Source organism: Dendrobium catenatum, unplaced genomic scaffold (assembly GCF_001605985.2).
Source record: "Dendrobium catenatum unplaced genomic scaffold, ASM160598v2 fragScaff_scaffold_743, whole genome shotgun sequence".
In the NCBI taxonomy this organism is placed as follows: Eukaryota; Viridiplantae; Streptophyta; class Magnoliopsida; order Asparagales; family Orchidaceae; genus Dendrobium; species Dendrobium catenatum.
The window spans coordinates 2,759,799-2,776,006 of record NW_021319205.1 but is presented as its reverse complement, the minus strand read 5'-3'; the positions used below and the strand labels follow the sequence as shown (position 1 = coordinate 2,776,006).

The 16,208-nt window shown below is 37.5% G+C and overlaps 1 protein-coding gene across 2 annotated transcripts in view; it reads left to right on the top strand.

The window, feature by feature from the left end:
- LOC110110902 (nudix hydrolase 20, chloroplastic) overlaps positions 1-15,851 on the top strand; it is a 39,463-nt gene extending 23,612 nt beyond the window's left edge. For both annotated transcript variants that reach the window (XM_028696446.1, XM_020842559.2), the window contains 4 exons: positions 726-841; positions 6,878-6,998; positions 14,978-15,057; positions 15,648-15,851. In XM_028696446.1, coding sequence (XP_028552279.1) covers positions 726-841; positions 6,878-6,998; positions 14,978-15,047 — 307 coding nt within the window. In that variant the 3' untranslated portion in view covers positions 15,048-15,057; positions 15,648-15,851. The remainder of the gene's footprint in view (positions 1-725; positions 842-6,877; positions 6,999-14,977; positions 15,058-15,647) is intronic.
- Positions 15,852-16,208: the final 357 nt, after the last annotated feature.

Below are 16,208 nucleotides of genomic sequence, written 5' to 3'. Positions count from 1 at the left end.
AGAGAGAGAGAGAGAGAGAGAGAGAGAGAGAGGCTCCATCCTTATTGGAAGGAAAGTTCAATGTATCTATTGATTTTCTTTTGCATCAAAATCTCATCTTTGTGCTCTAGATTCAAATTAAAACCATTGGCCTTAATTTCTTCCAATGAAATTAGCTAGGCACTATAATTTGTTTTATTTTATAATTATTTGGTCTTTGAAGAATCTTCATTATTTTTCATTAATGGATGATCCACGTAGTGTGATAAGTTAATTAAAAAAATTTATTTGCATGTCTAACTTTGTATTTAGAATAATGTCAATTACTTCGATTTTAAATAGCACTCTGTAAAGATGATGCTCTATAAATATGGCATCATCTGTGTCTGTTCTACATTCATTATTTTATGCTTGATATTTAAATAATAAAATTGGGGAAATGATCAAAATAATCCCTAACTATATTAAAGTCCATTTTTGGTCCTTTAAATCCTTAAAAATAAATCAAAATAGTCTCATGGTGGGATTATTTTGTTTCCTCTTTAAAGTGTTGAGGGATCAAAATGGTCTTTTAATATAGTTGAGACAATTTTGTAAAGAGTCAAGGGACTATTTTGGGCCATTTCTCAATAAAAATTTTATGGTTTCGCTCCTAGCTAATTCTTATGTTGCAGCTAAAAGTTGTGCACTTATAAGTTGATGTTTCAAATATTGAACAATTGTTAAATTTTGCAATTTTGTTAAAGAGCTATCTCAGTTGGAGCAGTATCCTACATGGACATTGAAGGGTACAGATTTAAGAGAGATGTTCTTTTCTGCTATGATCTGGAGCTCTCGTCTGATTTTGTTCCTAAGAATGAAGGCGAGTTTTATTGCTTCTCTTTTGTGCAAATGAAAATTTTCCTTGCTGCCCGATCTTTGTTTCTTCATTTTGCTTACCTCAACATTTACCCTCATATGCAACTTCAGCATCTCATTTAAACTATCAACAATGGTTTTAGTGTAATGTGCTCTATGAAATTGTTGCAGCAAAGGAGAATGTAGGGTTGAATTCTATGTGGGTGGATCTTATTGTCAGAACCTAGTTTTGTAACTTCACAACTATTGAAGGGAGGAGAGGGCTTTGGCCAATATAGAGTGCCCAGACTTCTGGGAGGAATTTTTGGGAGAGAGGGGGAGAAAGCCAAAGCTTCAAGGGTTTACATTTTTGCTTCCTTGCCCTTATACTTAACATCAGTATTAATAACCATAGCGTCACTTATTAAAAATTCTTAGTAAACTTAAAAAAACGCGATAATACTGATATTATAATTATCTATTAATTGCCCCATCACATTTTATTCCGTAACATTCCCCACGCCTTCACTACAACTTTATTCTCTGGGTCGAGCAAATTGTGGAGAAATCAGAAGGCTGCTGTCATCGCTTAGAAGCTTGGGAGGATAAGGATGGTGAATTTGGGCGTATGGGTGAGCTGGTGCAATTGTAGAGCGTGGAAGATGAATCTAAACAGAACGATGAAATTGGATGCAAATTCTAGCGGATTTGGCACAGGTGATCAAGTATGCGATGATGGTTTACTGGTTATGGTGAAAGGTTTATGGAAGTGACTAGATCGGCCATGACAACTTGGGGGCGTCTGGCAACAGTGTAGTTGGAAGCTATTTTTAACCTCCATTTATTCTCCACAACCTAACAATTAAGAAACGTGACTTCGTGCAAGTCTTGCTGGTGATGCACCACACAAATAAAAATCACTTAGGCATGACTAGTCCGTAAAACAGACTATATCAGAAGTAGAACTTCTGGTACATGAAAAGTAAACTTGGAACTAAAAAAAACTGTCAAGCAGAAAGAGAAGAGCTACTGTAGCAAAAATACTAGTGTCACACAGCAACTGCTGGTTAGTAAGTATAAAACTAGTAAATAAACTGCTAGCAAACAACTGAAAATTACAGTATGGTGTCAAGCTAATAAATAATTGTTTTCCTCTCAAACAAACAATTAAATTAATGAACATCCTAGTCTATAGGATTAAGTTGTAAGACCCATTATTGGGGCAATTCTAAGTAAAGTAATAAGACCCATATTTTAGGAAATATCTAAATAAAATGCAATATCCCTAAAATCTCAACCAAATTCAAAATTAACCGGCCGTTTAGCCTATAGAGTTAAATTGTAAGACCCACAAATGAGTTACTTCTTAAGGGAAGTAGTAAAGACCCGTTCTACCCAAATAACTATGTAACTTCTAATGGGAGTCGTGAGACTTATTATTTGGGAAATAAAATATGAAACATTTGAACAAAAAAAAAAGTAACAAACATTTTAATCTAAAGGATTAATTTGTAAGGCTCACTTTTAGGCTACTTCTAAAGGGAAGTTGTAAGACCTATCCAAATAATTCAAACAACGGGCCGCCTTTTTATAGAGCTAGGTTAGGTTGTAAGACCCATCTTTGGGTAACTCATGAGTAGAGCCACAAGTCCCACTCCAAATTAAACTTACAGGCAACTTCTAACGAAGTCGTAAGACCTGTCAACCAAATTCAAAACTAATGGACAGCTTTGCTGTAGGGCTTGGTTGTAGGACCTGCTAATGGGCTACTTCTAAGAGAAGCCGTAAGATCCACCTTACGGGCTACTTTCAATGAAAGCCATAAGTCCCGCAAATTCAAATACTTGGGCTACTTCTAAAAAATGCCGTAAAACTCGCCTTACGGGCTACTTTCAATGAAAACCATAAGTCACTCAAATTCAAATACTTGAGCTACTTCTAATAAAAGCCGTAAGACCCGTTTCAATTCAAACTTCTAAGTAACTTGTAAATGAAGTCATTAACCTCAAACCAAACCAACTACTGGGTTTTCTTATAGACATAAACCTCAAAATCCAATAAAACTAAAACCCGCATCTAACCATCTCAGTCTATTCGGGATCCCTGAGAGGAGGCAACCCATGACTGTTAACTAGATTCCCTGGACACTACGGTTAATGATTGTTAGTGTTGGTAGACTAAAACCTACGGTATACCCAAGACGATGAAACCATCAAATCTTGATCGGATTTACCTCCATTTTCCACACAAATGAGACTAAAATATCTAAAAAATTATTCATCATTAATTAAGATTTCTCTCTTATTTGTTAAGAGGGGTAATTAACTATGAGTGCTTGCTCTCATGGGAAGTGAGGACCCAGATCTAATTAAACCTTGACACTACCCTCAGAAAAAATCTTGTTAACTACTATCTTACCCAAGGAAGATGGAATGCTATGTCTGCAATGTAGAATTCATGCATTCGTGCCATTTTTCTTGAGCTAACAACCATCAGCAACCTTAACTACTCAATTTGAATGTTAAGGTTGATAGTCATGAAGTATAATGTCTCCTGTCATGTGATCTAATCCTCCTTAGTCAATAACCCAAAGTTTGATTGTCTTATACCGAGTGATCGTGTAGGCTAGTAATAGGTTGTGAAGACTGTTGGTTCGTGATGTTGTTAAGCAATAACTTCAGCATCTCTAAATGCTTCTTGGAGAAAGGAATGGCTTCCGCTTTGATTGATTGATCTTGCGCAGTGTTGACAGAGTTTGCCTTGCTTTCTTCTGCTGATTATTTTTCCTTCCAATCAGTTGCTTTTCCATGGATCTTCCAACATGTCTCCTTTGTATGTCTTGGTTTGACATAGTGATCACACTATGGTCTTCCTCCCTTCTTTTGATGTTGATTTTCAACATGTGAGGGTTTTCGATTGTTGCGGATAATAAGAGCATTTCCTCCTTCAACCATTGGATATCCTTATAGGCCTCCCAACATGACCTTTCTTCGGTTCTCTTCCTCAGAAAAGGCCTCCTGGAGATTTGGAAGAGGTTTGGTTCCCATGATCCATCCTCTAACGCCATCCAAGTTCTTGTTCAAACCCATCAAGAATATGAATATTCTTTTTGTCTCAACAATCTTCCGGTTAACTGCGTGATATTATGGGCATTTTCATTTATACTGTTCAAACATATCTAATTGTTGCCAATAACGGGTTAGAGTATTAAAATATTGAGTTACTGTCAGGTCCTCTTATCGGCAGTCGTGAAGGATGGTCTCAATTGCGAATAGCTCGAAAGTGTTGTCGGAACTGGAGTATGTCTTTTTAACGGCCTCCCATATTTCTTGGGCCATCTTGTAAAGAAGAAATTTCTTACCGATTTCTACATTCATGTAGTTGATGAGCCAATACATGATCTGATGATTCTCTGCTTTCCATTTTCTGTAGAGAGGATTGGTTTGCGGTGGTATAGGGGCTTCATCGGTGAGATAGTGCTCTTACTCTCTCTTGCAAATTAACATTCTCACCGATTGAGATCATTGTAAAAAATTTTGTTCATTAAATTTGTGGATTGTGATGAGAGGAGGAAGAGGAGAAGAGTTGTCTGCAGATCTAGAGTTTCTGGTGTTCAAATTGGTAATATTTTGGTAGTAGGATGAGATCTCGCTATCCATGAATATGGTTGAGTTTCCTTGGTCGAAAGAGAAGATGAATTTTGGGTAAGGGCTACCAGTGCTTGAAGAGAGGCTATCGACAGGATGATGGAGAGTTATCGCCGGATGAAGGTTCGAAGAAAAGGAGGAAGGTTTACCGCCGGCACTCAGAGAAGACTTAGGATTTTCTTAAGCTCTGATACCATGAAAATATTGTTAAGGGGAAATTGAATTTAAATTCTATTCATTGGAATCATTACATTAATATGCACTCTAAGATAATAAACATAAATAGAAAGATATTTAATCTAATTAATTATAAGAAACAGAAGAGGAAATGCATTTAATCTAATTTATTCTAATTATATTCCACAGATCTTGGTGTCAGAAGAGGAAATCTCCAATTGTAGCTCACGGATTGCTGACCTTTCAAAGCCGTGGGCCCCCTCTTTGCCGTGTGATTTAACACTATTGATTTGAATCTATACATAAAAATCACAAAAATATAGGAAAACAGCTAATTTATTGATAAGTAGTTAATGGTAGCTTGTCTAGAGTTATTGGTACAAGTGGGAGAAGAGCTTTGGGCAATATAGAATGTCTACAACTCCACATGGAATTTGGGGGAGAGATTGAGAGAGAACCAACGCTCTCTAAGGGTTTGCATTTTTTCTTCATTGCCCTAAGGCTCAATATGAGTTTTTATAGGCATAGCGACACATATTAAATACTTAATAAAGCTAAGAAAATCAATAAAACTAACATTCTTACTATCTATTGATTAACCTGTTACATTTTATGCTGACACAAATTTAAACACGGAAATCACAAAAATGCAGGAAAAAAGCTAATATATTGATAAGTGGGCAACTGTAGCTCGTCTGAGTCTCCTAGTTGAAGGGGAGCTAGGCTTTGGGCAATATAGGATGCCCACAACTACTGATGAATTTCGGGGGGGAGAGGGAGAGAGAGCCAAAGCTCCGTGGTTTTACATTTTTTCTTTCTTGCTCAGCATGAGTATTTCTACGCATAGTGTAACTTATTAAATACTTAATAAACCTAGGACGCACATTAATACTAGCATTCTAACTGTCCATTAATTAATCCATTACATTTTATTTCCTCAAATGATTTTCAAACCAGCACTCCATTACATTTTATTTCCTCAAATGATTTTCAAACCAGCACTCTTAAAGATAAGCTGAACAGATGCCAAATATGATGAACCACACCCTCTCAAACGGGTGCTATGGCTAAGGCATATCTAGATAAACGCCTTTCTTTAAGGCATCAGGCAATGCAGTGATTGCCTTGCTTGTTTTGAGTGATGGATGCTAATATTAAGTTGAGGAAATTGTAAAAAATGGTCCGAGGGCTAATTGTGAGGGTCTATTTTAGTCACAAATTATTCAAAGTGGTCAAATTTGCCCCTTATTTTCTCAAATATAATCCAAAATTGTTTCATAATTAGAACCATTGTTTATTTTGACAGGAATTTCATATAAAGTTCATGAATGAGGTGGGGAATGGGGCTATTTTTGAAAAATGAACTTATTATATATCTTAATTTGTATGAAATATCCCAATTTCTTATCTCATTTATGAACTTTGCATAGAATTTCAATCTAATTAAATAGTGTTTCTAACTGTGGGGCTATTTTAAAGCATATTTAATGAGTCTAATAATTAAATTTGAGACTTTAAATAGTTTGAGATTAACATTACCTCACACAAATAATCCAGGGAACATTTTTTATTTCATTTCAAATAGTAAAGATGATTTGCTTTTTGATGATGATAGCTTGACATAGGTAGATGTTAAAGAGCATTAAGAGTTATAGGAAAATTAGCGTACTTTTGAAAATGAGTTGGATCAAATGCTAGCACAATAGCTCAGATTTCTGTAGTAGTAAATATTAAGGATGAAGAGGATGAGTCCAAGGAAAACAAGATATACCTAGTGATATAGAAAACAATATGGATGGATGAACTTGAAATAGATATTAAGATTAAACTTTCGCAGGCTATGAATGCTAGAAACATAAGTTTAACTATATTTGTTTGTTTTCTTAGGAAAATTTTCAAACTTGGAATATTATGGAACTTGAAATCTCATTGTTTTGCACAACAAATTTTAACACAATTATCACCATTTTATATTCTTCAATAATCGTCCTCATAATTAAAATAATTTATAAGCTATAAAGCCATTTCTTTTTTTAGTGCCTAACTTCACGTAGCACCTCAGGCATTGGGAAGCCATATCGTCTTGATAGCAGTTAGTGCTATTGATAACATTGCAACACGCATGTGTATTTTATCCACTGCCTTCTTATCATCTATCTATTTTCTCAGTTTGCATGAATTATCTGAAGTGCCTGCATATATAATTGATGATCAATTTCTTAGTTTTTACTTCGCAGATGGTGAGGTTGATAGCTTCAAACTGATTCCAGTAGTTCATGTTGCAAACATTGTTCGAAGAACCGAGTTCTTTAAGCCAAACTGTTCACTCGTCATTATGGATTTTCTGTTCAGACATGGGTACGCTACTTTTCTGCTTATCATGCTCAACCTAGTGATTGATTGATCCTACAGAAGCCATTTCCATACCCACCAGGACAAAAAGGAGGGAAAATAACAAATATAATAGAAAAATAAATAAGATTACGTCCCATTGTTTTAAACTTTTAATTGTCATGAATACTATATCAGGCAGTTGACGTTTCAGGTTTCTTTTGTCCATTGTAGTCGCTAAAGCCCACATATTAAGGCTAAAATTATATTATGGGTTTTTCCTGGAGTTTAATGCAATGCCACGTTATTGTAGTAAATAGTTATTTATGTTATAGAGTCTATATCTCATGTATTTAGGACATATTTGGGTGCACTTAATTTTGTAATTTGTTTTTGCCACCAGGATTGACCTTTATGTTTTGTTGTTTTAGGCCTTTGAGTTGATTGAGTAATTTCTTAAATTTAGCCTTTTATTGTGTTAGACTGGTCCAGGATGGACCGGTCTAGTCAGTTCAGGAGGGACAGGCCTCAAGGTGAACAGGTTCCACTTGTTATAGAAGGCGGACAATTTCTGTCTCCAAACCGTGGGTCCAGCAGCCTTTTAGGGAGGAATTAGGATGGTTTAGGAGGGAAATTCAAAGGAGAGGCTGTTTAGATTTTTTTCTTTATTATTGTATGCTTTAAGTAGGATGTTTTCCTTGGGTTAGGGTAGGAAGAGTTGTGCTGAATTTAGTTTGTTCTTAGAGAGTTCTGGGCTCTAACCTGCAGCTAGAGATTGGGATAGCCGGATCCTCCTCTCCAATTGAGGATCCATTATATCTTGGTGTTTTTCTTCCACTATTATTAATTAAAAAGTTTATTTCTCATTATTCTTTCAAATTCTTCTCGATTCTATTTTTGCAAAGTGCTTAAATTCAAATTTAGCCAAGGAAATTCTTGGTTCCTACAAGTGTTTTCTATCAAATTGGTATCAGAGCATTGTCCTAGGCAGAAATATAGGATTATTGTTGATTTTTGCTGTGTTTTTCCTTCTGTATTGTTGATTTTGGCTGTTTGACCACCAAATCCATTGTGTTTTTATTGATTTTGTTATTTGGAGTTTAGATCCTGGTACTTATGGTAGGAAGAAGTGTAGAAGCGTTGGAGAGGGAGATTTGACAAATGAAATCTGAAATTTCATATCTACAAACCTAAATTTCATATTGCAAAAGTCAAATTGCTGCCGTCCACGAGAAGATCGATGGAAAATTTTCTATCATGGAGGAGATGTTGAAGAAATTGCTAGAGGGTCAAACCAAATTATTTTTGTCAAAGGTGAGGGAATCCACCGACAACCAAGGAAGTGAGAAAAACCCTAAGCCAAAAAGGCGAAGGGAAGATTAGGAGGTGAAGATTTTGAAGGGAGCAGAAAAAATGCATCCCATAGAGCCTATTCTTAGGGAGGACTTGGGTAGAGAGTATGTGGAGAGGTGTGAGGGGCTTAGGCATGAGTGGAGGGGTGTTGAATTTGAAAGGCGAGGCCTTGATTATGATCGAAGGGGTGTTGAATTTGAAAGGAGATGTGCTGAATTTGGTTAAGGGGTGCTTAATTTGAATGGAGAAGGTGGGCTTGTGATGAAAGGTTTGGGTACGAGTGGAGAAGGGATGATTGGCATAAGTAGTGGGAACCACCCCCTTGGGCAATGAGAAACTTTGGAGGAAGCTGAGGTGACATAAATCTGAGGGTGAGGAAGTTGAAGATGCCTATTTTTGAGGGAGAGTATGCATATGGGTGGATCTACAAGGTGGAAAGGTACTTTACCATCAAAAGGTTGACAGAGGAGGAGAGATTGTTGTCAGACAGGACATGTTTGCTGGGGAAAACTTTAGCATGGTACTAGTGGAGAGATACGAGGCAACCCATACGGACTTGGAGGGAGTTTAAGGACTGCTTGTTAGAACATTTTCAAACCAATAGGGGAGGGGACTTCTATGAGCAATCCTTCACCTTGACGCAGGAGGATACGGTGGTGGAATAACGTGAGTAGTTTGAGCACCTGGCCAACCGATTGGACCAACTTCGGGGAGGCTGTACTGGAGGGAAATTTTATGAAAGGGCTCAAACTAGAGATTCGAACAAAATTTAGAGTGACGAAGGCTCGTGATTTGGGAGAGGTTATAGAGCTAGCTCAGTTAGTGGAGGATCAGAGGCACTTAGAGAGAGACTAGAGGCAGCAGCTTAGGAGGTTCGCATAGAATGATCACCACCTTTTTGTCACCCAATGAACCGACACTAGTTACTCTTTGGGAGACCCCGAAGGAGAAGCTTGAAGGAGGAAGACATAGGGAAAACTTCAATAAGCTCACAGAAATGGAGTTACAGGAGAAGAGAGTGAAGGAGCTTTGTTTTAGATGTGAGGAGAGGTATACACCGGGGCACAGATGTAAGGACCAAACTTTTCAGGTTCTCACCATTTGTGATGACAAGAGAATTGTGGAGGGTATAGTCTTTCTACCTTGCGGATAAGGTTGGTCTTTGGGAGAGGGGTATTGTTAGACCTATCTAGGATGGACTGGTCCAAGAAGGACCGGCCTCAAGGCTGACATGTTCTGCCTGTTACAGAAGGCAGGCAGTTTCCGCCTCCAAACCATGGGTCAAGCAGACATCTTTTAGGGAGGAATTAGGGTGGTTTATGAGGGAAAGTTTAAAGGAGGGGATGTTTAGATATTTTCTTTATTATTGTATACATCAAGTAGGATGTTTTCATAGGGTTAGGGTAGGAAGAGTTTTGCTGAATTTAGTTTTTTCTTAAAGAGTTTTGGGCTCTAGCCGACAGATGATTAGGAGAGCCGGATCCTCCTCTCTAATTGAGGATCCATTGTATCTTACTGTTTTTCTTCCACTATTATCAATTAAAAAGTTTATCTCTGGTTATTCTTCCAAATTCTTCTCAATCTATTTTGCAAAGTGCTAAAATTCAAATTTATCCAAGGAAACTCTTGGTTCCTACAAGCATTTTCGGTCATATTGCTGGCCATGTCATCTATCAAGTCATATATCAAATGTTTGTGGCCTTGAACTTAAGCCAACCTAATAATTCCACCTATTTCCCTTGTCCAGACTGCCATATTTTGATATTTTGGAACTCCTATTGACCACCACCACTAAATTTGACATTCATATCTCCATTTAGACTAGCTATGTCATTCTTTACTTGCCACCTCATCAGCCCTGCAACTATGGCCACCTGCTCTCTTCCTTCTGAAAGTTCGTTAGGGATGTTAAGCCCTTATGAACTAGCCCAAGGCTAACCAAGAGGGGGGTGAATTGGTATTTTAAAAATTTCTTGATCAAAACACAAACTCAAACCAAAGTTCACCACAAAGAAAATCAAAGTGCGGAAATTAAAGACGGAAAAAGCAGTAATAAAGAACACAGAAATTTATAGTTGTTCGGTCAACTTGACCTACATCCACTCCCCGGAGGCGCCCTCCGAGTAGGCCTGTCAATATTGGGCCCGACCCAAAAACCCGACCCGAACCCGACTCGAAAATTTCGGGTTTGGGTTGACTCGAACCCGAAGGAAGTTGGGTTTGGGTCTGGAAAACCGACCCGTTTGCAAAAACAGGTCTGGTTTGGGTTGACCCGAAAACTTGGGAATAAATCGAAATGACCCAGAAAAGACCCTGCCCGTGTTGCATGCCTCCCCGACTGCCCGTCCATCGGGATGCCAGATCTGCCCGCGAGCCTGCATGGCCGCGAGCATCGAGTCGCAGTTGTTGCCTGCGTGACGCGCTAGAGCCCACGTCGCATCCCGGCGTGCGATGCCGCACCGGCGCCTACGGCTGCATCGAGCCTGCCGTTGCCCCGCTGGCCGCTACAGCTCCGAACGCCATTGCCAGCTTCCGACTACTGTCGTCGAACGCTGCTGCCGATGCCCACTGAACCTGCCAAACACAGTTGTCGCAGACGCTGCCCGCTGAAGCTGCCTAAACGGGTCGGGTCGGGTTGACCCGAACCTAAAGCGGGTTGGGTTCGGGTCAGGAAAATCGACCCGCTTGCAAAAACGGGTTGGGTTGACCCGAACCCGAATAGTGCCGGGTCAGTTCCGGGTTCGACCCGTAACTCAAAATTGACACCCCTACCTCCGAGTATTGCACCAAACTCAGTGACTTTTCTTTTGCTCCCATAACAAGGCAGAGAAGCCTTTACAAATCTCTTTTCCACCGGCATCGGTGAGGCAGAGAACCCGACTCCTTTTGATTCCTCCTGAAGTAGGCTGAGAACCTCGATCGATTGCTGTAGTAGGCCTCTCTCGAACCTCCAAGGAACTAACAACGATGACTGGAGAAGACGACTTGATTCCTTGCTTGAAGCAACCTTTGTGAAACCTCTCACAAACTCTCATTCACAAGATCCTCTCTCTCTCTCTCTCCCTTTCTCTTCCTCTCCTCTAGGCTCTCTCAGTTTAAGACAACAACAAATGATACACTCTTGGGTAAAACAAGAGGTCTTATATAGAAGAGCTTCAAAATAGCTCTTAATTGCAACAAACCGACATTATCGTCCAAGACGATCTGAAGATCATCCTGTACAATCAGTACAAATCTAGCTCAATTAGCCAGGACGATTTGGGATGATCAGAAGGAAATTTGTTCATATCGTCTATGACGATAGTATATCGTCCAGACCATCACCCTGGATGGGAGTCTGGATGATAAAAAAGTAACTTGATCATCTAGGACGATCTCGCGATCACCCAGGACTATTAGTTCAAAATATCACAGATCGTCCAGAACATCGCCCTGAATGGACGTCTGGATGATGAAATATTGACCTGATCGTCTGGGCCGATCTCATGATCGTCCTGGATGATTAGTTCAAAACAACGCAAATCATCCAGAACATCGCCCTGAATAAAACCAGGCCGATGTTCGATCATCTAGGAAGAATTAAGGTTTTGTTAACTGATCGTCCAGGACAATCGTGCGATCGTCCAGGATGATATGATCAAGCAATCAAACCTCAATTGCTTTCCTTAATTACCAGATTAATTTAGGCATAATTGTGTTGTATCGTCTAGGACGATGTCAAAAAATAAACATACCTAAACAGATCTAGCGGCTAATTTTTTCTGATTTTAGCCTATCGTCCAGGACGATGATAACATCGTCCGTAATGATGTGCTTAATAATTGCTGCCTTAACCAGGATGCCCTTATTAGGGTTTCTGTTTTTAACTGACCGTCCAGGACGATTTTTAGATTGTCCAGCAGTCCAGGACAACGTGATAAAAAATAGAGAACTATAAAATAATCAGAATTTTTCCCTCAAAGTATGTGTGTGCAAGGTTACTTTGCAACATGACCCACATTGATACAATTGACTCAAGAAAAGGAAAAAGATTACCAAGTGACTCAGTCCTAGTCTACCCAATCTTGAGCTGGCTTGAGTTGTACTTGATCTTGTGGACCTGAAACGTTAGTAGGCAAGACAGTCGTAGAAAAACAAGAATGTTTGCTATCATTAAAATTTTGTTCCCTGAAATCAGGTTCGCAACACCCTCTCTTTTATTGATTACTAGCTTTGGAATCAACTTGTATTTACTAGGTTTTGCTTAGAAACTTACATTGACTACTTGGAAATCATAAGTCATGCTTCAAAATCCTCCTACCATTTTTCACCATTTTTTTGCACCCTCCCTCTTACCTCTCTTGATTTGGTTCTTGCTCAAAGTCTTTATATATGACCTTGTATGGAATGAAAAAGGATTTTGATTGTTGAATGTAATTGTCCTTGAGTGCTCTTTATGCATTCTCTTTGTGAGCTCACAATCTTTGAAGAAGGATTTTCAAGGAAGGAGAATTAATCTATGGCAAAGGATTGCTCCTAGAGGACAATATTTGCTTATCCCAAGTTCTTATCCAATATCCACGATCTCATAAGATCTTCTTACATTAGAATTTTGTTCTTGTCGCTTCTTATTTTATAAACTCACTAGTCTCACTTTAGAGCTTATTGTATCTTTCAATCAACCAAAACTTTTATTTTTTTAGTTCAATGAGTAATCCGTGTTAATCCACTAGTATGATTGATTGTTGAAGAAATATTTAGCATATGTTTGCGTTGTATCTTTATTGTTTTTACTTTAGATGAGAACAATATTTTAAAATCGTGCCATCGGGTATTAAGACATTTTCTGTTATTTGAGGTGAGGTGTAGGCTTAAGAATTAAACTATTAAATTAATAAAAATATGAAATGATTAGTAATAATTACATCGAACTAAGTCATAGCAATAAGTCTCTCCTACTCCCAATTCAACATAAACAATCAGTCTAAATTTTAAGATTATACTTTATGAATTCAAAAGTCTCCCAACTCTCATTATTTATTGGGCCTTCATTAGAATCATCATTGCGCAGAGGCATGCCTCAGCCTCACTAAGGTGTACGCCTCATCAGGCTAAGGTTTGACGTTCGCCTCATGATGCTTTTTTCGAAACTGTGCTGAGGCAAGCCTTGTGATGTGCCTCTTATTGTGCAATTTAAGCTGTGGATGTTTTTTCTTTCTTATGTGTTTATTCACATATAAATTCTAGTGCATAAATAAACATGTAGTTTTGTAATTTTTTGCATCATTTTATTAGTCATTTTTTGTATCTATATCAAATGTGTTTTGTCTCCTTTGAAATTTTCGTGGTTTGTTCTAACCTTTATGATTGACATCTCCTAAAATTTCATTACATTGAAATTCATTTGGTTTGTCAATTGCATTCATATATATTTTTTGTCCTAAATATATATTCTTTGTATTTTTCCTAGAACTTTGCTGCTTAAAGTCCAATTATTGCTTCAACGTTGTCAATTTTCATATGTTTGATGAGATCTATGACTTCTAGTAGATTCTTTTTCCAAATTCACCCATCTAGGTTACTAAAAAAAATGTAGAACTCGAGTGCTGTGTTATAAACACCTGGTAAAGTAGACATTTTGGCACATTCAAAATGACTACTCATAGTGGAACCTCTTACCAAACACAAGACCATATAATTGATGAGAACTTTTCTCATTTGTGTGAGCAAATGGATGACGTTATATGTGCAGTTTGAGAGATGAATACTCAATTAGCTGCTGTTGATGGCAGAAATCCTTGGAACAAAGTTAAAATCCACTTGAATTTGGCTGCTCTCGTTAATGTGTACAACAAAGTTATTACCCCTGATTAGCCTCCTCGTCCAACTCATTTTTGCAAATCATTTGCCTCATCTGTACCTCTCCTCAAAATACATGGAAATTATGTTGATCCCTTCGACGATTCTCTCTAGTTCGATGAGGCTCCTTATCAAGTATATTGTCAAGCTGATGCCCTGTAGAATGATATGGCCAACTTGCTCCATATATTATTGAGCGTGATTGTTAGCCTCTTGACACCCATTAGGTTGTGCCTATCGTAATGTTACCCTGGGCATAATGACAACGTTCTTTATTTTGAAATGACCTAAAGAATCAAAGTAAACCCTCTTACTGCTGGTAGTTTCGTGGACCTGGAGGTTTTCATGGTTTGGATTATGGACATGAACTAATTCTTTGATTGAATCACCATGTCTAAAAACCAATTATTAAATCTGCTTATACGAAATTGGTTTGTCATGCCAAGTCTTATTAGAACAACGATGAACGACAACTCAGGCTTCATTTGGGACAACTTTTTTGTTACTTCTTAAAGCAGCTTTCTAGTACAAAATTTTAAATTTCTTACTAAAAAGCTGCTTTAAGAAGCAGTAAAAAAACTGTCCCAAATGAAGCCTTAGTCATTTTGGCCAACCTATTCGAAGCTCTTGGGTAGAGCTGAAGGAAACATTGAAACTTAAGTACCTCCCTCCCACTACTTCTTGGATGAGTTGATTACTTTTCAACTAATAGCTAGTCTAATTTGATCGAGTGGCGAAGGTCTATTTTGTGTGCATTTGCATTGCACATGTATTGTCCCAAATCAGATGACTACCTAAAAGTTTTGCTCGTGCAGGTTTGTTAGTCCTCAGGACTTCGGTTACTTATCGCTGTTGCATAGCTTAAGGAGTGGAAATTGCTCTTGAACCTATTAAGGCGAGTTTTTCTGTTTCAAATCTCGCAACATGCTGTTATTATTGTCTCATCTTGCTGCTGGTTAGTTGATTGTATTCTCAGTTGTCCTATTGTTTTCATTATAAAGAGGAGGCCACCTGTACAGTAAGAATTGAATACTTCAATTCTTCATAATAAAAATCATTGTCATGATAATAAGAATGTAATCATTAATTGTTGAACATATATAAAATTTTGTTATGTTATTCTTTTCTGTTTTCTATATTTTTTTTCAGCTCTGAATATTTGAACAAATTTCACCTATTTCTGAACAGATTGTTACCCATTATTTTTCTTTTTGGAATCTGAAAGTTCTGAACTGAAAGTTCTGATAAAATCATTTTGATGCATGATTATGATTATGCTGCCACAATCATTCATGATTGAATATCTTTGATAAGCTTCCATTAAGTTGTTTGGTATAGAGAATATTACAGCTGAGTTTCTATACCTGCACCTTGTATTCGGCTTGATTTTTTTTTTTTCTTTCTGAGTATAAACTATATTGAGCTCAATTTGCATTCAGCTAACAAAGTGAATTAAATGGAATCTGAGCTATTTTTTTTTTGCAGGATCAACGGTCGAATCCAGTTCATCAGAATTTTAAAATTTATTTTCAGCCAGTATTATACATCTGAGCTTCAAGCAAATCTCAACTTTATTTATACTTGAACTTTGCCGAGTGGCCGATACTTGGAAGGACTATTGCTAATGATGTTGAAGTTTAAACTCTAGTGGCCTTATAGTTTAAAGTTTCATTTGGGGCGATTTTTTTACTGTTTTTTAAAACAATTTTTTAATATAAAAAGTTTTTAAATTAAAATTTTTTGTATAAGAAAGTCATTCCCAAATGAAGCCTAAATTTTCCTGAATTGGCTTTGGAGCACAAAAAAAAAAAAAAAAAAAAATCTTTCCCATTGCAATTTTATAATCACTTCTTAAAAAGTTGTAGTCATAACAAATAGATCCTAAAACTTTTTTAACCCTATATTGACTAATAAGTTAACACAAGTTCCTCCACTCTAATGCTAAAAAATCTTGATTAGTTAAATGAAATGCCATTGACAACCTAAATTGTTTTTTTTTTTTTCACTCCCTTTTTGGCAACCTTCATTGTGCCTTGTGTTCTTTGA